This window comes from Nothobranchius furzeri, chromosome 16 (genome assembly GCF_043380555.1).
Source record: "Nothobranchius furzeri strain GRZ-AD chromosome 16, NfurGRZ-RIMD1, whole genome shotgun sequence".
Taxonomy (NCBI): Eukaryota; Metazoa; Chordata; class Actinopteri; order Cyprinodontiformes; family Nothobranchiidae; genus Nothobranchius; species Nothobranchius furzeri.
In genome coordinates, this window is record NC_091756.1 from 39,714,490 (window position 1) to 39,737,081 (window position 22,592).

The 22,592-nt window shown below is 39.0% G+C and overlaps 1 protein-coding gene across 5 annotated transcripts in view; it reads right to left on the reverse strand.

Annotated features, from left to right (window-relative positions):
* The window catches only part of vti1a (vesicle transport through interaction with t-SNAREs 1A), a 141,095-nt gene that overhangs the window by 99,073 nt on the left and 19,430 nt on the right, over window positions 1-22,592 (reverse strand). For 2 of the 5 annotated variants that reach the window (XM_015962598.3, XM_015962600.3), the window contains exons 4-5: window positions 7,784-7,861; window positions 2,923-2,943 (exon numbers count right to left, since the gene is read on the reverse strand). The exons of 1 other annotated variant lie outside the window; for it this stretch is intronic. In XM_015962598.3, coding sequence (XP_015818084.1) covers window positions 2,923-2,943; window positions 7,784-7,861 — 99 coding nt within the window. The remainder of the gene's footprint in view (window positions 1-2,922; window positions 2,944-7,783; window positions 7,862-22,592) is intronic. 2 more of the 5 variants (XM_015962599.3, XM_015962601.3) reach the window with 1 other exon arrangement.

Consider the following 22,592-nt stretch of genomic DNA (forward strand, 5'->3'; position numbering starts at 1 on the left):
AATTTGAAATCTAAATTATGAATAGGTGTGGACAGAGAAAGAATTAAATTACCTTGTTTGGTGAATCTTTGTTTTCTCCACCAAAGGGATTAGGCACAAAGTCAAGTTCAGACCAATACAAGGATCCTGATGCCAGGGCCACTTTTTAAAGGCATGTTAATCATTATAATGTGCTTAGCACACACAATACTACATTATAAAATAGGGGACGACAGTGCAAGGTTGCCATCTACATAGCAACAAAGTCATTAAAAGAAGAATTACAGTAGGGCATAATTACAAAGAAGCCAACATTTAAAAGACTGTAAAGAAATTGAAAAATAAAAGTTGAAGAGCAGTGCCACTCAAGATGTCCGTGAGGGTGTACAGGAGGTAGGGGGGTTGGCGCTCCTCCGATGATGACCGTGAGAGCACAGTGGGGGTGTTACTGGAAGACTAGATGAATGGTTCTCTACTGGGACTCGACTCCCATCATTCACTTCGAAAACCTGTCTTAAAATTAAGTTTGTGAAAATCACAGCCCTATTACCTACGTATTTAGCAATAGAGCACCACAGGTGTGAGAGGCTCTCCATTCAGTAATATCAGAGAAGGAGAAACACCTGGCTGCTACCACTTCAACTTCAGGGCAAACTACCAGAACCCCCAAAAAACAACAACAGACATTTGGAACCTAGAAAACTGCGACTGCTGTTTAGCACTATTTCGCTTACTGCTGTATCGCGGGTTTCCACGTCCGGCAGAAGTCTCTCAGGGAACATAACTGAGGGGAAGGGCGAGTGTTCAGTGACCATGTTTGTGTTCAAAACCTAGCTTGGTCTGTGGATTCGCCATAACAGCTTTAAATGAGATTCATATATTAATCAGTTATTTCTGAAAAACACTTACAGTTTTATAGCTGGAATCTGAAAATACTAATTCCTGGTTGATTACCCTATTTAGCTTTATGACTGTAACCTTTCCCTAGAATGTAGAATCATCACCTGTGTTGACCAGTTAGTTTGCCACACACCATCTTATTTATTCCCTGATCAGAATGTTTGTATTTGACCTTGATAAATTTAAGATGTTCTGACATAAAAATGTGGAAATTATTTCTACCATTTACCTATACCTTTGGGGTATCTCTTTCAGCGCCATGGTATGAGTTTTCACTTATATGCTGATGATTTACAGATCCATTTCCCCCCTGCAGCAAGGGCCAAGCAGGTCAGTCAATGCTTTTACAATGTGATGGGGAGGCTAGATCATTGAAGAATTCTAGCTTTTTGTGTTTTAATGGGAAAAAAAAACTTAAGTTCAATACACACATTAATCTTGTTGTGAGTTAATGTTTTTCAACTTCCGCGATCTGGCGAACATCAAGGCCATGCTGTCTAGAGAACACCTAGAGTCGGTCATTCACGCCTTAGTCCTATCCAAATTAGATTATTGTTAAACTTTGTGTGCCAGCCTTGGTCAGGGTGCAGTTGCACGTTTACAGTTAGTCCAAAATTTGGCTGCTAGATTTTTGGCCAGCACCAGCCTCTGGAAGCACATTACACCAGTGCTGGAATCACTACACTGGCTTACTGCTCTATCTTACCTGGTGCTTTTCCTGTACCAGGTCTGTCCATCGCGGACATCGGGCGTTCACTGTCATGGCTCCAAAACTTTTGGAATGAGTAACCTCTGACAATGAGCCAGTCAACATTGTTGCTGATTTTTAAGTCACATTTGAAGACACATTTTTATAGCATGGCTTTTACACAATAGCTGTAGTGGTCTGGTGTTATTGTCCAGCCATTGCTTATCTGTTTGTTGTCTGTAATGTTTTATTTTATTGCTGCTGTGATGCCAATTATTATTGGGGGTTTTTATTGCTCTTGCATGTTATGTTGTAGCTGTACTGTCCAGTGCCTTGGGTGCCCGCCTGGTTCGTGGAGGGTGCTTTACAAATAAAGTGAAATTCAATTAAATGTTCTAATGCTAACTAGCAACATTTTATGCTCTCCAGAGTGGGGTTCTCTCTCATCTGGTGCAGTAGACACCGAAATACAACATCTACTTCATTGTGAATGTGTCAGAAGGCAGAAAGAAACAGGTTGAACTGTTAATTATTCTTGGTTGTTTTAAGGTATTACTTTTATGATGTAACTGATTGTTGAAATACATTGGTCTCTGCCATGTGTGATCTGTGAATCTCTAGACGACTTTAAATGACTGTTCTCTTCTCAATATGTCCAATATGTTGAGTTATGTCTCTTTTCCTTGCAGCAAAAACTATTTTACTTTAGGGACGCATAAATAAAGCTGAGTTGAGTTGAGCAGTTGTTGCAAAAACCCTAGTGTCTTAGCATGCTAATGTTACTTTGAGAGTTTTGATCCAACAGACCTTTTTTGAAAACCAATCCAAATTCCCATATTGTGAAGAAAAGATAAGGTCCAAAATGTTGCACAAGGAATCCTAATGTTTCATTAAGTTATTCATGAAAATGTTAAAGACAATGCAAACAAATAAAATCATAATGAAGTGATGGGTTTATGGAGTCAATATGTGATAAAGGAAATATAAGCTGACCACAACTGGTGTGTTAATGGACAGAAGAAATCCATTATTTAGGTATAAACTAGTGTTTGACTTTATTTTGACATGTAGATTGTAAATTGCTGGGTTGGATGAATATTGTTTAGAATAATAGGTGTTCGAGGGGGTAGGTTCAATATAGCATAATGGCCTTCAGAAATAGGTTTCTGGTACTGCAATAATGTATATCACTAATGTTTTATTTGGACCTGTTCAAGGACATTTTTCCAAGAGTTCACCAATGTTTGAACCAATATTTAAGACATCATCAGTAGTTTGGTTTTTAAAGTGTTCAGTCAGTCAGTCCTACAAAGAACAAAGAAATGAGAATTTATGACAGTAATAGCAGCACTTACCTCTTCACGTAACTTTATCAACTGCATCATGATAGCAAAAAAATGGAGAAAAAAGTAGGAAAGAGTAAAGGACAGACAGAAAAGGAGAAACACGACAGGAAGACGATCATTTATGTTGCCAGTATACAGAATTAACCTTGACAATTTATCAGTTTAAATGTTTAGCATTTGGAAAACACAAGACAAATGCATTAAACAAAGCTCAGCTGCTCGGGCTGAATTTTCTCAACAAACAGAGATCAAGTCCTGCTGCTGTCACATTAAACAAGGAGAGGGACTGGATTGCTCGACTTGAAACATCAGCTAAGATTAAAAAGGAGATCACATCACAGGAGTTAATATATTAGGAGAAAAGATATAAAAAAACAAGAAAAAATAGTTTTTACGGTATGTTTAAAATGTTAGCAAAATATTTTTTATCTGTCATCTTGCTCAATTCTTCAGGAAAAGATTACAAGAAATGTGCACCCTTTGGAGTTGAGTTGGCACAGTATTTGTACCCCTGTTTATCAGTGCTGATATACTGTCAATATTTAATGCTGCGTATCTGTAAACGTGCATGCTGCCCAAACCACATATGGAAAGCCATGCAAGGCCACTATTGTATACGAGGAAAGTGGTGCTTATTATTGGGGCAGCCACAGTGGATGAAAAATGAATCTTAGCATAGCTATGCATTTTTAATGACAGAGAATAGCAAATTTATTATGAAGTAAATAAAAAATGCCTTTCTTTCTCCTGTTCTAGAAAGAAAAATTCCTGCATCTACAAAAATAAGTCAGAGATTCAAGAAAGGAGCCTACTCTTACTTGCAATAAATTATCACTATGACAAAGCAAAGGAGGTGTTTGAACTATAATGTACTAATTTAAAGATAGACAACAATAATGTACTAGTTATTTGTAGTTGGTGTTATGTCTATTAATCATGAGACAGGTTAATTTGCTAGTGTTTAAAAGTACAACATCATTCTGAAAATTCAACTAAATGTTTATTTTTTTTATTATAGGTATTGAAGTAGCAACTTTTTAAAGATATTTTTGGTCAGAGATCCTGAAAGTCTGTATTACATAAAAAAAGGCTCAACATGACAATTATTTTTTGTTTTTATTACGAAAATAAAAGTACATAGTGGGATATTTTGATTCTAACTTGAGTCAAAACCATTTAAGCCATTAAAATTAGAATTTAACACTTGCACATACATTAAAATCAAATGTTATTCAGATGAAAACCTATGGAAAGATAACTTTAATATATTGCTGTCATTATACAATATTATAAGATATATTTATTTTTAAAATCAAAAGTTGACACAAATGAATAAAGAGTATCATTAACCGTAAACACATGTTTGATTATTACTAAACAACAAACAATCCGAAAACATCGAGTCATGCACAATCTGGCCTCACTGCCTCAGTGTTTGCTCCTCTTATTTTAGAAGTATTTCAAAATAGTTCTTACATCATTTTTTTGGTTCATGATTAAAGTATATCAATAGTACTTCACAGTAATGGTTAAAATGAAGAAAAATATTGTTAATATCTGCAACGTAGGAGGAAAACAAGCATGTTTTTCTAAAGAGATCTTACCCTTGAAAATGTTGGCAGTAACAAGCCGCACTTTAGAGTGGAAACTCTCTTTTTTTTTAAGCCGAGCAACAACTCCCCGCTAAGAATGCATTATTGAAGAGGCCAAAGTTTAAAACGACACTGTGGATGTGGTGATTTGGGGGCTTGAACGAACCCATCAGATCGTGCGATCCCACACCCCAGCTTTGCCATCAGTCAATGGATACCAAACAAAACTTGTTCTAGCTCATTTGTGCTGCCTGACTGATTGCAAGTCCTCATGGAGGGTTTTATTAAAACTACACAAGCCATGTGTAGAGCTGCATTTCTTGCTTCTCCCCATCTTGCTTTATTTTTCTTTGGCATCTATTCTTCAGTGTGGCCAGCGATTCTTGTGCTGCTCTAGAGATATACAGCCGTAAATACAGAATATTGTAAATGGTATAATTACTCCTGCATGAGCGCCTTTCCATGTGTTTTTGTGATTTCTGCCAGTATTCAAAATTGCACTGCTGCAATTTTTCTGTTATGATAATCAGCAATTTTTTTTCAAACAAAAGATTTTTTTTATCCAATATAGAATTCGATACAAGTGGTAATCTGTTTTCTTTGTAGGCTGTAAAATCTGGCCCACGCCAGCTCAAACCAGCACAATCTCTTGTGGCCAAGCCTTCTGCTGTGACTGAAATTGAAACTATTCCGTATAGTGTTTGTGTGTGTGAGAAATGTGTATGCATTTGTTGCTGCGCGTGCGCCTATGTGTGCACTATCAGCATTTGTGTGTGTGTGTGTGTGTGTGTGTGTGTGTGTGTGTGTGTGTGTGTGTGTGTGTGTGTGTGTTTGTGTGTGTGTGTGTGTTTCATGCAGAGGAAAAGGAAAAAATGTGCAACGGTAGCCTGCCACATTATTAAAAAAAACGAGTGATAGTGCCAATTCAGGCTCTGTCCGCATACAGATAACGAATAAATGCCGAACTCTATTAAACAGTCCTTTAGCCATTATCGCAGGGCCAACACGCCATTTTTAGAACTTATGATGGTTCCCTATTTACTTAGCTATAAATCCTTGCCATGTAACCAACAGATTTGTGACTGGTAATGATCTGTTCAGCCAAGGCTATACGAAATGATCCTGACCTCTTTCAGATCGTCAGGAATTAAATTGACCGACTTGCCCAGGCCCCCACCATCTTTTCCCTTTTCCTATCGCTGCCGTCTCGTTAGATTAAAAAAAGAAAAAACTGAAGTTCCTAGTACTCCACTCACAGCAAGACGAGGATTATCTCCCTAAATTTTAAAGTGAAAATGAAGCAACTGCGGCACCTGGAAGAAAACACACAGGCTCTATTTGCTTTTATTTTTTATTCAGTCTAAACTCTTTAAACACTGTTTTGTTTTGTAAAAAATAATAATTTCAAGTTTAAAAAGAATTTTGATATTTTTATTTAATCAACTGTATAATGCATTATTTATTTATTTAGTTATTTAAAAAATAAATATATACCTCTTATGTAATTGTATTCTATTTCCTTTTTTCTAAAATAAATAAGTGTAGAAATATCAGTGGATTTGTTTTTAATGTATGGAGAATTTTACAATCCAAATTGTTTTATTTTTTTGTTATTTAATAATTAAGGACTTAAATGTTTTTTAATTTGGATAAATAGTCAGTAATGCCAAAAATGTGGGCTGAGATTTTCATGTTATTGTAAAAAAAAATTGAAAAAATGAACACAAATATTTAGGAAATATTTATATTTTTTATGTTTCAAGGCATAAAAATGCCATCAGTCAATGGATACCAAACAAAACTCGTTCTAGCTCATTTGTGCTGCCTGACTGTTTCAAGGCATAAAAATGAAATTGAACAAATACAAACTATATATATATATATATATATATATATATATATATATATATATATATATATATATATATATATATATATATATATATAATGTGAATATTTTAAACATCTTAAAATAAATTACTGCTAAATTTTGTTTTTCTATCATTTGAATTTCAAAGGATATAAAATAAGAAAAATTTGAATTATTAATACATTTTATCTGATTTTATTATTTTTTTATACTTGACTTAAGATTTTCAGTGAAATAAATCCAGTGGTTTGTTGTTTTGCTTTGACAAGCTATTGATAGAACCCATCAGTGCGTTAAATCTGGCATTTCTGACAGCAAATCTTCCAACTTCGGCAAAAAAGGAGAATGGAGTCACTTTGTGTCTCGCTAATTTGCCAGGAATATGCATATCAATAACAAATCTCAGCTCGTGCTACATATGTCTCTAAGATGTGCAGTTCATGGGTCATCATTGAAATGATAATAGGAGAAAAAAATAACAACAGACAACTTTATTATGCATTTTTTGGTTGTAAATCATCTAAACATCTTCCCCCAAATCGGGACGGGACTAAATGTGAATTATGCATTCGACTATTCCCCTCTTTCTTCCTTTGCATGTGTGCGCATTTGCAAGTGCAATTCATTTATTCACGAGAGCATGAGTGTGTGTCTTGACACAGTAACCTGTGCAGGCTGACAGCTGAGTCTAAAGATTAAATATAATTAGTCAAAAGACGTTTGGTCAGAGTTGAGCGTGGCTGCGTATGGATGGCAACTGTGCCGATAGGTAAACACATCTTCAACACTGGAACAATCGCTCATTTAGCTTCAGTTTAAGAATTATTCAATTTTATTTATTTATAGCATTTTTAATTAAATATAAATGAAGTTAGAAATTGAAGATTTTAAGTCCAGCTTTTAAAAAAATTCAATTTTGCACTGCAAAATTATATGAATAAATAAGAAAGGGGACATTTTTTATTAGTTGTGTGCATCCTTTTGCAAATGTCTGTGTGTGTGTGTGTGTGTGTGTGTGTGTGTGTGTGTGTGTGTGTGTGTGTGTGTGTGTGTGTGTGTGCATTGAACGTGAGAATCTGTTATAAGCCTAAATCTGCGCCCAGCTGGAGAACAGCTGTTGGACGATTGGGGTAACCGGGGTTTTGGACTGAAATACGTGCTGAATTGTGCCCCCTTTTTTTTTTAAGTGAGCATGTCACAATCTGGCTTTGGCCAGACGCTGGTCTTACGTTACGAGCCTCCTCGCTAGCCAGCCAGCTTTGCATTAAACAGTGTTCCTTCCACATGACTTGGTGACAATAGTGTCGCTTCAGCTTTCGATGGCCCCTGTGAGGGGCCCACCTACTTACCCTGGGGGCCAGTCAGCCACCCATACTGGTGTTGTTGGGGCCCCTGATTAGCACCTTACCTGGCTCTCAGTGGAGATGGCATCATCCCCCAGGAGTTCGTTGCGCACCTCATCACTGTAGGCGATACGTGACCTTTTCTGCAGAGAGAAGAGGAAGGACGAAAAGGAGGAGAGGAAAAAGAAACAGAAAGAGAAAACAAGTGGGGGGGGGGGGTATGTCTTAGTACTACTGTTGATGCAAAAACATAACAGGCATTCCTTAAGCACGAGAGCCCCCTAATGGAACTCAGTGACAAACAGTCACACACACACATGCAGGTTGTGTATATTTGTGCGAGCCTCCCTACAGCACGTAATGACAACAAGCTGCAGAGTGGGTTTGTGCTCATGCCTCTATCTGAGGCGATGTATTATACACAGTGTTCTAAAACTGGGAGAAAAGAGACCCCCAACACCAGCTTGCCCACTTAAACAAATAGAAGTTGAGGGGTGATAAAAAAAAAAATAAAACAGCATCCTATGTGCATGGAGGCTGTGGAGTAGGGGGACAGGGGAGAGGACCAGGGAGATGTATTATGAGGAAGTATCAGTTGTCAGTGCTAAATCTTTTCTGGGGGGCTGTCACCGCTGTCATCCCAGTGCAGTGGCAGCCTCTGTGATAACACCAATGCTGTGACTTAGACAGGGAATAATTCATCACCCATTGGCGGCCCATCGGATTTAGGGTTGCCTTTCTCTTACTCCCTCTCTCTAACACACACACACACACACACACACACACACAGAGAGAGAAAGTGAGAGAGAGAGACACAAACACATACACAATTCCCTCTCTTTCTCCATCTCAAGGTAGGATACAGTGCAAAGGAATGCCATGTCCCGCAAAAGAAAGAGAAAAAACAACAGCACCCAAAAAGACAAACACACATTTCACACAGACTTCAAGAGTGCGCCACCTCCGATTGTGGTAGACTTGGCTGCCATTGTACTACTTGTTTACAGACGCCCGGCCCATGGAAAAGCAGCCTCTTGGCATGCCCTCTAAACTAAACACACAGGCACACCAGCAGCAGACAGGAAAAAAAGTGTTTACTAAGCCACCTTCGCTTTCTCTCACCGCCTTAACAGAGTTTCTAGTTGGGCTGCAGGAGGTGGGCCAAAATCAAAGGCAAATGCCAGCAAACGAAGGAAAATATCACTTTCCTTTCACACGCGTTATTTACAGTCATTATTTATGTGGTTGGTAAATTACTCAAAATAAAACCAAGCAGGTTTTTTTAATGTTAAGAAAAATACGAGAAAAAAATAAACCAATTAAAGACTTCTCATAATATCTTTGAGTAAGACACCACAATAAGAAGCTACTGCATTAGCTACAAACATGCCATTTTCTCCAAGGAAAAGCTAAAATAAATAAATAAATAAAACAGGTAAGAGAAAAGCCCTGATTGATGATGTCAAGTTCCTTAAGGGAAGTAACTCAGAAACCAATCACTAAACAAGCCAACTGAGTTGGTTCCTTTCTCCTTTTTTTATTTGTCTCTCCTCATAATCTGAAGCAGTGACTGGAAAGTCATGGCTGATGTGATTTGGCTGTTATTATCATGATGGTGAGGGCCACAGCTCTCTGGAGTAATTACTGACTAGACAGAGGCCCTGATTGACCCAGACCACAAAAACCCATTAGATAAAGAGAGCACCCAAACAACACTCAACCACGGGGAGCTGAGCCAACCGCAGAATGCCCACTGTGGTGGGGGGAAAAAACCGATTGGCAGAATCAACTCAATCTTCCCAAATGCACAAAAATCAGGGGAACAATTTCTAAATGTGTCATAATTTCATTTCATGTCTTTGTTGCTAAGCTCAATTAATAAATTTGGTTTATTATGTTAGTTCCTGATAATATAAATGATCTAAAGTGTCTAAACTTGTAGAAATGTTTCATTCCTTTTTAAATCCCACTGACAATTGTCTTCATTTAAACTTTGCTGCTCCACAAGTAAAACGCTTCATCGTGTCTGAAACACGCCCTTCTTATAAAACGTAGATAGTGTATACATGTGTGCACTACAAATCAATAAAGAAGCTAGAAACTGCTTCTATTTATTAAAATGTCATCTTTTTTAAACCCCGCTGTTTGTCGGAGGATAACTCATTGGTCACTGTGCTGCTGCAGATTAAAAGTCATTTCAGATTTAAGCGGAAAACAAAAACGGGAATAAAGACGAGATTAGGGTGGCGTGTACACTAGCACATCAGGCACACAAACACACCTTTTGTCAGGAAAAACACCCACACGTTCCATTTAAGTCAAGTTTCATCTTAAAGAGCTGCAGTGCAACTTAGGGGGAAAGACGACTTCTCCAGTAATTGAGACGAGGAAACCTGGGAGAAGCATTGATTTGAATGCTGGGGCTTACGTCGCCTTCAAACCATATGCAGGGTTCTTGTGTTGTTTTGTAATTCTAAATAGCTGTTTGTTACAGATGAATGTATGAAGGCTTTCTGCAATGAGAACAGAGCAGATAACAGAGAGTGTGAAGAATGGAAAATGTCACTGAAATGAAAGCGTTGCCGCTACTTTCCCTGTACCTACAGTATACACTCGGTTTTTTGGATTTCCCCCTCTGGAAAACAACAGATTCCTGAGCGATTGCTGCGTTTCCCTTTTGATGTAAAACACAAGCAGGTGCAATCCTGAGCACTTCACATGATAACGGAAAATATGTGATTAGAAGTTTGGCGTTAGATTAAATGACAAGAAGTTGACTTTTGAGGTCAGGCAATCAGATACTTTTTTATAGGAGAAATAAAAAAGAGGCCAGAAAAACTGGTTATTTACACAAAGTGGAGAAGAAGTTCTGCACATTATGGGACTAATCAGACTTTGTAATCTAAAAAAGAATAAGCCCTTTTAGAAGATACCTTATTGCTCAGATAAGGGGAGAAAAGGGAGCTTTTTTTAATCCTTTTGAAAGGTCCATCTTTTGTCACTTTTTAATCTTGAGTGAGAATTTGCTTCTATTCCCGGAAGCACACAGGAGAAGTACAAAGGTACATCTTAACTTTATGCAAAGTGGCCCGCCTTTAAAACTCTACACACTCTGTCAAAAGCAGAGACGGAGGTGCTGGTGTCCTGTCAAAAACACACGTTTTACCTCTGTTGACATGATGGCTGACACACACACACACACACACACACACACACACACACACACACACACACACACACACACAAAGAAAAATAAAGCATTCTACTTTGCTCGTCAAAATGCAATTACATATGCATGAATAACAATTCATATCAGATATGCAAATGAGCTCAGCATAATCCTTTAACAAGTAAATTATGATAATCTAATTATAACTAATGTATGGCTGGATTTTTTTTCTCCTATTTGTGGGCATGCATATCCAAGTAAAGTCAATTATTTTTGCATTTTATTTTAAAATTTTATTTACCTATACAAATGGTTTGAAAATGTGTTTATTGTGGAAAAATACAGTGAAAAATCCCATCATCACAATTAAAGCAGCTCAGATGGAAGTGACTTAATGCAGTGACCTCCAACTGTCCTCCTCGCTTCATTCCTGGTGCGACGAGCGACACAAGGACAAGTTGAATAACTGTGGCGCCTAGAAAGCAGAATAAAATGTAAACAGTTCATTAGATGGGAAATAAAAGGCGTGAAAATACCCAGGGGCAGAGTGTAATGAGGGGCCCTGAAGTTCCTCATTCCCTCCACTTTCCCAAGATTTTCCCTTTCCACCCTCCACTCACGGCTGGTGGCGTGGCAGGAAGAAAAATGAAATGTATTCCATTTAGAATACCATGTTCAGTGTCAGGCGTGTTTCTGCAGGAGAGCAACGGGCTAAGTAAGATTTAATCATTCTTACGCCCGTGTGACAGAAAACTGCCTTTTTAGTTTCTTAAAAATATTGCAAATAAAAATAATAAAACACAAGATTAACCACACTCTATATGGAAAATGCTTTAATACCAGAAAATTCAAGAAAATAAAATGACTGAAAGCAAGAGAGGACATTAAAAAAGTGGGGCAGCAAAATGCCTTTGTTCGCAAATAAAAACTGCATGCTTAACTGAAAGGTTATCTCGATTACTTCTTCTCCTCCCCAGCTGTGATTTTCTCAGGTGATGTTTGGACCGGAGCCAGCAGGTCCCACTCTGGTTTCCCCACATGTGGGGGCAGAGGTTGACTGACGCGGCATGGCGTTTAAAGGAAGCAGAGACCTTTAAGCAGGCACAAGTATCACAACAGCATCTTAAATAATGCATCTCTGGTTGGCAGGGGTTTAATACGGCGGCGCAGCCACAAAGGAATACGCACACACAGAACCGGTGTCTTGTATCTTCCTCTCCTCTTTAATACAAACAAATTTAGAGAGGTTGTTGTATTAAGTGTTCTTTGAGAAAACATTTGATGTATTACGAGACAAAGCCAAGCAGCTAAAGCTTGGGATTGTCACAGGAGGGTGTCATTTGAGTGGTCTTTGGTGCCACCGAATCCTTCAAATGTGTCTGCTGCGCGTTTGTGAGAGTCCCCGCGTGCACACGAGGGCTGCCGTCTGTAGGATGGAGACTTCTGTGAGCCTTTAGCATCCCTAGAAGAACCGCCTTTAAAGAACGTATGCGTGCGACATATGTGAACGGAACACCCCGGCGTGTGTTCTCTCCGCTAACAGAAAAGCCGCGGTGGCAGAGGAGCCGCAGCCTCAGATAACAGCGTGGGGCCTCTCATTAGCTCACAGGTTGGTGCTCTGGCGGCTTTTGTGCACGCTGCATTGTTTTCCAGTTCCATGAAAAATGCCTCAAAAAGTCTTGAAAGAGGTGAATGTCAAAAACACTAATAAAGATGGAAAATCAACAATGAAAATAAAGCCACCGTTGTCACGCATAGAGGAGATAATTAGAGCTTTAAAAAGGTCGTTGATGATTAATTTAACAAAATGTCATCAGAATTCTAAGTAATTTCATTATTTGTTTTAGATAAACTCAGTTGAAGCAAAGAAAAGTTTGAAGTAAACTTCAGAAAAACTGGAAAACAATGAATCGGTTTCAAGAAGAAAAACAAAAGAGCAAGGGTCACGAGAGCAAGGCTGTATGTGGCTTAAGGTGGTAATTTAGTGGAAAGGGCAGTTTATGCTATCCAAAAACAAACATAGATAAAAGCAATGGCAGTGGTCATAAATAAGAAGAGGAAAAAAGAAAATATATTTTATATTTGTTTTTAATTCTTTTAATACTCATCTAGTTTTCCAAGAAAGACAAAAATCGCCTTTTTAAAATTTCCATTCACCTTTTTTGATAAAATTCTAAATGCAAATACAAAAATACCTGCTATAGTCCCACAAACATATCCACTTTCTAAACTAAAGCACAAACATACAGGATTCCATCTCCTGGGGAACTGCCTAACCGTGGAAGGATTCTGATCGGGGCCTTTCATGCTCATACCTCTGTGATACCAGTGGTGTATTTCCCTGTCAAAGTCGTTTCTACTGCTAAGTACGGCCGAGATCAGTCAATAAGCCTAACGACTGTAACCGTACAGCAAGAGGCCAGGAGACTGCCTGAAAAGAGACAGGGATGGGGGGACTGCAAGTGAACTCCAAACAAAAGAGCAAATTCAAGGAGAGCTTTGATGGAGGAAGCACCGTATACTTTCAGAAAGCAGAGGGATCGTCTCTCAGTGGTTATTTCTTTAAGGCACGAGGGCCCGATTAAACCCAATATTAAAATACGACGGCGCTTCTAATGAAAAATCAAAGGCCTTATTTCCCCTCCCACACTCCCATCCCATCTTTTGCCTCTTTTTCCTCAAGTTCTGTCAGATTTTCTTCTTACCGAGCACATAGCTGAGCAGGAGGGAGCAGAAAGAAATGAAAGAGAGAGAAAGAAGAAAAGAAGGGAGTGAGGAAAAAGTGAGCAGGTTTTTTTTTTTGTAAGAAATGAGGGACCTAGGTGCTGGTGGTGCAAAACAGAGACAGACAGCATTGGTTGGAGGAGTAAATCAATAGAGCAGAGCCGTCGGGGAGGTGGGTAGCCAGGGCAAGAAAAGAGGAGAGGAGAGGAGAACCAGCGCAGGGGCCCGGCCTCCGATCACAACGCTGGCTTCTGGCATGCAGTGGGGAATAAAGTCAGCCTCCCCGGGTCAGCACCAGAGAAAAAGGTGAGATTAGAGGAAAGTGGAGGAGGTATTTTAACAGAGTTAAGGTGGGAGGGGTGGGTACTGGAGGATGACAAGGAAAGAAGGAAAGTGTGTGTGAATGTGTGCGTTTGTGTATTATTGGGGGGGGGGGGGGTGAATGTGCATACTGGATACCTGGCAAGCCAGGGACCAACCGGCCCATTAGCCTGTGGGCACCTACATATGGTTCACTGAACCCTTTGCTGAGAAGAGCTCCTCACCTATCAGTCTACCCATCTTTTTTAAAGATACATTCACTTTTAACCCTTTCTCTGCTTTGGAAAAAGGCTCAGTCCTGACCTCCATTTATGATTCATTTTTGTTTGATGTCTATTCTTGGATTGTTATCTAAAATTGAAAAAAAGTCATAAAAAACCTAGACACAAAGGGAGAGGCGTGCACATGCGCGTCCATCGTGGACGGACACACACACACACACACACACACACACACACACACACGCACACACACGCACACACACACGCACACACACACACATCTCCTTCAGTGCTTTGCCTTTTATTGTAATGTGACCATTGTTGGTGCTGAATAGCACGTCTGTTAGCATAAGAATACAGCTGCACACATAGAGTCTTAGCCAGATCATTATCTCTATATATTTATGTATACTTTGTCATTTCAGGAGCCAGAACACATTCAGATGCTGATGAGGCCAGTAAGGCCTCTTTCTAAAGCCCTTCCAACATGTGCCCTCATGAACTTCCCAATCCACTTAACAGTTTCCTGGGAATCTACAGGTTCTGCACCGGAATTCGCCAGCAGTTCATAAATGATAAGAAACAGCCAACTAAGGGATACAGGGAGGATGTGTCACACCTTGAATTAGCTTAAATAAAAAATAAAGATAAGAAATGGAACATAAAAATGAACAAAAACATCAAGATTTTTTCTACATTGTTACATTAACTGCTGACATATTTAATAATCAATGAGTTTTTTTGATGAAAAATTGTTGGTTTAAGATAAACAAAAAGATGTGTTCACAATAAATAGCTCAATGACAGAAAACAAACAAGCGCTCTGTGCTGATGAGGGAAACAAAAGTAAGTAAGACTCACTGCAGGAGTAAGCTGATGCTCTAATGCTGGCCAACCTCTGGGATAATTGAAAAATTAAATAAATAAATGTAATTCATCTTCACCAGTGTAATTCTGATCAAGGCCACAGCCAGATTCCTCTGCAGGCTTCAAAAACACCAGAGAAAATACAAAGTTGTTGGTCGCTGAGAGCAAAAATGCTTCCCCTTTTTGTTCTGGCATGCTCCCTCATTAGAAACACTTACGATGAGAGGGAGAAACTAAGTTTAATTGTGAGCACGTCTGTGTTGTGTTGTGCGTAGGGGCTGTGAACAAGGCTTAAAAAACATGTAAACATGCAACTAACTATTAAGAAGCACTGATAAACGTGAAATGTAAAAATGTTCCTCCTCTTTTTAGCTCCTTCTTCAGCCCTGCCTTCACTGAGGCTTACTTATTAAAAATCAAATGCCACTGCCTAAAACACAGAGGGAGAAACACAGGCCCAATGATTCATAATATATTTCATTAATACTTCATGAATCCCTTCACCATACTTAAGCCTGCCTGGCAAAAAAAAAAAAAAAGAAAACATTGTCACCTATTCTAGTACCTGCTTGTCAGCACATCACTGGGGAGTGGGTGTCACATGTCACTTCTGGTTTACACTGTGTGCATGGGACAGGCTCGGTGCATGAACAATCCAGAGTAGGACGGAAAGAACAGGGGAGGTGGAACGGGGTAAGGGAGGAGGGGGTGTTATCATATCATCGCTCCATGTCTTTATATCCCCCCCTTATTATCTTTAGCCCCCCGCTCTCTCCAGTCACTCAATCACACAAGCCCTGAGGACAGTCAGGGGACCTGGGAGGGCCTTCGCTTCTTGGTAGACGGAGCCAGACAAGCGTCTGAAAGCTATACTGATCGCTGTCACTGTGTGTAGAAGTACGGTGACTTTGGAGGGGCCAGAAGAGATAAGCGAGAAAGGAAACGATCGGGTGGTTGGATAACGGCCGAATTTGCACACTGACAAACAAATCCAGCGCTTCGGGCAAAATGCAGATATTCCCTCCATGCAGACAAAAGTTAACACAAGGAGATGAAGAAGAGGCAGGGGGGTGATCTCCTTACAAATGTGACGCTATGAGATCTCTGCAAGCCGACCTCTGACAAGCACTCAATTTGTTAAAGGCTAAAAAAAAGCTTGACCCCAGATGTATTGCCAATATGTATTCTGAGATACTAATACCTTGTTTGTGATCATTTTAAAGGTTGTACTACACAAAATACCAATACTTTCTAGCTCTACACTAACCTTGCCTTTGCAATTATTCTATCCGGGGATGAAAAATATATTTTATTACATTTATCTAACTGGTTATCACCTGGTTGAGACATATAACCGCTTCTAGATATTTAATTGTTGGAATAAAATAAAAGTTAATTATTGATTTGATTGGTAATGATTTGAAAATCCCTATAATTTAATATTTAAATCCCAAGTAACAAGACATCCCCTTGTGCCCTTGTAATATTCTGCTTCACTCTACAATTAACCCATTAGTAGGTTTAGATCATCAAAACAAAAACGATGTTTTCTGCCTGAGAGATAAAGAGCTAATCCATTATGGAATCCAACCTTGGTGTCCATAAAGCAGACAGGAAAAACCTCCAACTCCTCAAATCCACAAAGAGCTTGATGAAGACATACTGCACACAGCAAATTCCAAATGAAAGCCGTAATTCGTAAGCAGAGAGGAAGATCTGTTTGCTTACATCTTAAATCTGTGCTCAGTGCAAAGGAGATGTAGGGGGAAAATCCCTGACAATTTTAGGGGAGTTCTTTCATGACTTCTTATGAGTGATTAGACTTTGGTGTTGTTGATGGGTTGTTAGGCAAAAAAATAAAATAAAAATCATTAAACAAGTCAATCTGCCTTCGCTTCTTTGTGTCTGGTAAGAACGAGTAAGCCAAGGCAACCTAAGGCGATTTACAGTGTCTAACAACCGACTGGTGTTGGTCTGTCATGTTGTCTCTCGCAGGAGTCGTCATAATGAGGACAAGGGGCAACAAAACAAGAAGCCTTCAAGATGGATTACACCAGAGCTGATATATAATCACTACTGGTGAAGAGGAACGTCCTAAAAAATCTCCTCTCAATATGATTATCAGCACCTTGTGTTTAAAAAGTTACTTCTAAGACACTGGGGAGTAAAAAACACAACTTTCTGTTAAATAACTTTGAAAACTCTCATTCAGTTGTTCATTGTGCCAAACACCCACTACATGAAATGTAAATGGTCTCAGCAACTTGAAATATCCATGGGTTGTGGCTAAAGGAATATAAAACAATGTAAACAATATTTTATCCACTGAAAAGGTCCATTTTTAGGGCAAGTATATGTAAATTTTTAAAACGACAACAGATACACCATGCTAGCAAATCAGCGTAACATTACAGTAACAGTGTGTCTTATAAACGTGCCATGCTAGCATGGCGATGCGCGAATTTTGCGGCATTCATTTCGCCTCTCTTAGTAGTAACATTGTGGCAAATGTCTGTCCTTTAAATGACTACTGCGAATTGGCGCAACAGAGGGAGGCGTCCTGATCACATGGGGAGTTACTGCCGAGCTCTGGACGGCAACTATATTGAAAACAAAAGTAAAGACAGACAGTAAGTTTCACTTTTGTAAACAGAAGCAGCTGAGATGATAAACTGATGCAATGCAGTACCCCATGAGCTTCTCTCTGTTAGAGCAACAGACTGCACAGGGACTGTGGAGAACAGACACCTTTAGGATCGGCTTGTCAAGAAAACGTAATGATCGCGGCTTCAATTGCAATAAAAAAGCTAGCTATAACCAAGATAAACGGAAGAGACCACCCTGTACCACCTTTAAACCACCATCGCGTAATCTTTTGTAAAAAGGACATGATTGCGCCACATTACCAGCAAGGTCTGACCACTTATAAATGACCTAAGGCTTACTGATGCTACCATGGCCTTGCGGCAAATTAACGGCATTGTTTTGTAAAAACTACTAATGTGTAGTTTCTCTTGTGATAGGGGGCTGTACATACCTAAATGATTGCAAGCATGTGGTTTTTTTTTTTTTTTTTTGCTCGAGTAAGACCTTGCCAATAGGCATTAGGGTCAAAAATCTCTGAGGGAGCAACCTCCAGCTAAATGACAAACACATCAGACTCCCCTTCATCACTGGCAACGAGTGATGAAGTAAATGCATAAAACAACAACTTTAATGAATGGTGAAACTTTTGCAACCGTTTGTTACAAATCAGTAAATGTGTTTTGTCTTCACGGGTTCCTGTAGAAGGAAACATGGTGTCTAATATGGCGTCACCCAGAGACTTGGGCCCGTTTCCAATGTATTTTTGACCCAATTTTTATGGTTAGATGTTACAAAGCCACCAATATTTTTCAACGACTGATCATCATTTCATTCATTTTCAACAACACTTGAATATTTCCAGAGTTTAACAGTAAAAATATACATAGTCTCCTTAAAGTACACACTTTAGGGGCTTGTTTTAATAATCCACAACCCATCATTTTACAGCATATTATATTTCCACAGATCTGGAGAAAAAACAAAAAAACAACCTTGACTTCTCAAGAGGGAGTCATTTTTGAAAAAACAACGAAAAAGCTTCATAATTCAGGAAGACGTCACATCCATTGATTCTTCATTACACATCAGTTTGGTCTTACAGAAGTTGACATTTTACACATCTAATTGCTTCAAAATATAATGTTTTTATTTCAATTGCATTTCTGCAGTTAAATTTAATATTATTTACATTTTAAAACTTAAATAAGCTCCTAATTTTCTGCAAAAGCACTGAATGTTCAATCAGGGTCCCTATCAAAACATTCATTTTAAATTTTCTTTATCAGATCACTTCTGAAACAGATATTTAGAGAAGGGAAAAGAAAAATCAGTAAAAACTGCTTTTTTCCATTCCGTTGGCCTTAGGACACCTGGAAAATAAACTGTTCAATATTTCAAGGTTGGCGGACACTTTGGAAATGCATTAATCATCTCCCTGGGCAGACACTAGGAAGAATTCCATCTAAAAGGTTTAACAAGAAGTCCAAACATACTCCTTGACCATAACTGAAGCTCCAGAACAATATCCAGCAGAAAACTGGAAATTAGGAGGGGATAGTTGTATCCCAGTGACAGCGAGTCCCATGATTTCATTTGAAGATTCATAATGGAATAAATGACGCCAGAAATGACCCAGAAGACAATCATTCCAACATTATTTCAACCCTTTTCACACAGAATTCTTTTATTTAAGGACTGCATTTGAAAATAAACGTTAAAATATGTGAGTGTATCAGATTTTGGAATAGTTCATATTATGAACAGAAACAGTGTGTTTATTTACCAAACTCAACATAAAAGCTTGGTGATGACAGAGCGTGCGTTTCAATGAGTGACGTGCAGCAATGAATGGCATCGTTTTCTGGTCCTTGATAGAACAATACTCAGCATCTTGTAACAAATAAGCATCAGTTTTCTAACCAAGTAAATTAAGTCGTGCCACAAAAACATCACACAATGGCTCTTATGCCATCAATAAAAATGTCTTGACCATCCAGGGCAACTTAAGACAGACATTTTTGAGTTATTGGACAGTAAAACTTTTTAGATTATGATATTTAAAGAGCGCTAATTAACCGTTTTTAAAGTCGAGAATCCTTGAACACAAAGTCTCTCTTATTTGGATCAGAAGTGGAATAAAAGAAGACATTTCAAAACTCTACTTCTTAAACACAAGATAAGGAAATGACAAGGATCATCACTCATTAAAAAGATATTAACGACCTGAATTTTTCTAGAACCTGTGTAAAAACTGCTTCAACGTCTTTTTATCGTCATATTAAACATCCTGAAGAAGATCATGTTTTCTTGTTTCCTTGATCAGGATTTAAAAGCATGAAAGGGTAAAAAGGTAAATAAATGCAGTTGCATTATTGATTGGACAAATTTAATCTTTGTAAATCTTAGCAAACCAATACCACAAGGACATTTTTATAATACCTTCTCCAGTTCCATCTATCCATGGATGGATTTGTCATTGTGAGTCCACTCCTACATCACAGAGGATAAGTAACTGGTAATGTGTCCTATGCTGTCGTACCTGACACAGATGAAAATCCTTAGAGCAATATCGCCATCTACTGGAAGAGGAGCTGAACAGCCACGTGAGACAAAACAAGCACAATGCATGCTGGTAGGTGAAATAAAACAGTAAACGAATGAATAAAATCAGGACATATTGGGTTTTTAAATAAGCAACAAAAAATGTTTTCTTTGCTGAGAAGAATCTCTGAAACAATCTAATCAAGAGGTTGAACAACGATCTTTCAGTTGCTCTACCTTCTTATTGCACAATAATTACATCTAACTATCTATCTATCTATCTATCTATCTATCTATCTATCTATCTATCTATCTATCTATCTATCTATCTATCATCTATCATCTATCTATCTATCTTTGTGATCAGAACTGAACAGTGATCCAATCATTTAGTAACTTATTAAAATGATATTCCTAAGTAAAGAAAGAAATCCAGGAGCTTGGATGGTCGTTTGAGTATAGCTTCAAAAAGAGTAAGGAGAGCCTTTTGTGTCCTAAATAGAAACCAAGAAGAGAGGATCCTCACTGGAGACAAATCCCATCTCTGTCTTCAGCAAGTACTTTATCACAACGCATGGCTGTCATCTCACAGATTTAAAGATGTTTTTCACTGGAAAAAAATGTATAATTATTTCTGATTATAATCAGTCACTCTGAGTTTTTCATGCAGGCTGGACATGAAAATAGTCTCTTACACCTCACACATCTCCTGCATAGCTTCTGATAGACAGCGTGACACACTGCTGTCAATTAACTTTGATGGACTCATCCATCTTGACTCGTGATGGGGAAGGCTGTTGTTGGTTTAATGTCCAGGAACCAGAAGAGAACATCTCGGCTAGTATAAGCTAACTGTTAGCATTAGCAACATCACCATACAGCAGAACTCCTTCAAGCTTTTGTTATTTGTAGAGATAAAACATCAACGTTGCAGAGAAAATGGAGTCAGTGTCACGTTGCTCTAATCCAATCAGAGGTGAGATGTCCAAATATCTGGAAATAAGCCTCCAAATCCTCAAATGATCTGGCAATTAAGCTTGGGCAGTATTACGATATTACCGTATACAGCCGGTGCTAAAAAATAGCAACGGTGTCAGTTCCATTACAGTCATGAAAAAAAAAATTGAGCGTAGGAGACATGGAAAAAAAAATAAAAACGATAAATAAAAGTCATTTATTATATAGAACATGTGCGTGGTTGAATTTTCAGTTTTACTTAAGTAGATTAAAACATTTCATCCAACTTTTCATTGAATAAAGTTTATGAACGTGACATCATCACGTGACAACACGTATGAGATGCACCGAGAGAGACGGAGCAAAATGTCAACTCGTGTACCAAGTGCCTTGTACCCGGAGTACAACTTACAAAGCATTCATCACTACTAGAAGGGCGACGGTGGCACAGGAGTTAAGTGCTCGCCCCGTAATCGGAAGGTTGCAGGTTCGCGCCCCGCTCAGTCTGTCGCTGTCGTTGTGTCCTTGGGCAAGACACTTAACCCACGTTGCCTGCTGGTGGTGGTCGGAGGGACCGGTGGCGCCAGTGCTCGGCAGCCTCGCCTCTGTCAGTGCGCCCCAGGACAGCTGTGGCTACATTGCAGCTCATCCCCACCAGTGTGTGAATGTGTGTGTGAATGGGTGAATGACTGATTGTGTTGTAAAGCGCCTTGGGGGGTTCTAGGACTCTAGAAGGCGCTATATCAAATAAAGGCCATATACCATTTACTAGAGACAACTGCAAATGTCTTGATTCAACGAGTGAAACACATCTTTAACAATTCAAATACCTGCCACAATAGATGGCTGCGGTTACTTGCCTCACCTAATCTTGGTCCACTGGAGGGGTTAACCTCATCAGGTTGATTACATTAGGTATGGGTTGGGTGTGCTCTTTGCCTCATCAAAGCTGCTTTTAAAAGCTGAGTCATTCTGATTCCTCAACTTGAACTGGTTGATCTCATATAACAATAATATTTTTTCTCATTAATAAAAAACCGCTCATCTTATTTATTCATTGTAAAGATAGCATCTCATCTAACTGCTCCTTTATGTCGGTCTTGGCCCATTACCCCCACCATCTCCTCCATTATCAGAATGAAGCTCTTCGTCACGGCAACAAAGCTCGTATATACACCTTAGGGATGCCTGTTTGATAACTTGTCTTCCTGGATGAAATGGATGGGTTAGCGAGGTCGACTTGTGCCCTGTCTGGAGAGAAGTGGGAATGAGGTTTCAAGCTGGCACACCAGTGGTAGGAATACTTCAAACCGTGGGCGAACGAGAGAATGAGTGAGCAGGTTAAAGAGGGAGACACCCGTGGGAGGCCTGTAGGGGGTGGGAAGTGCGGAGAGATTGAGCAGTGAGGGAGTGAAAAGGCCTTGATATCTACAGAAAGTACAACAAAGACAGAGCTTTTTACATTAAAAAGAAAGGAGATCGCCTTTT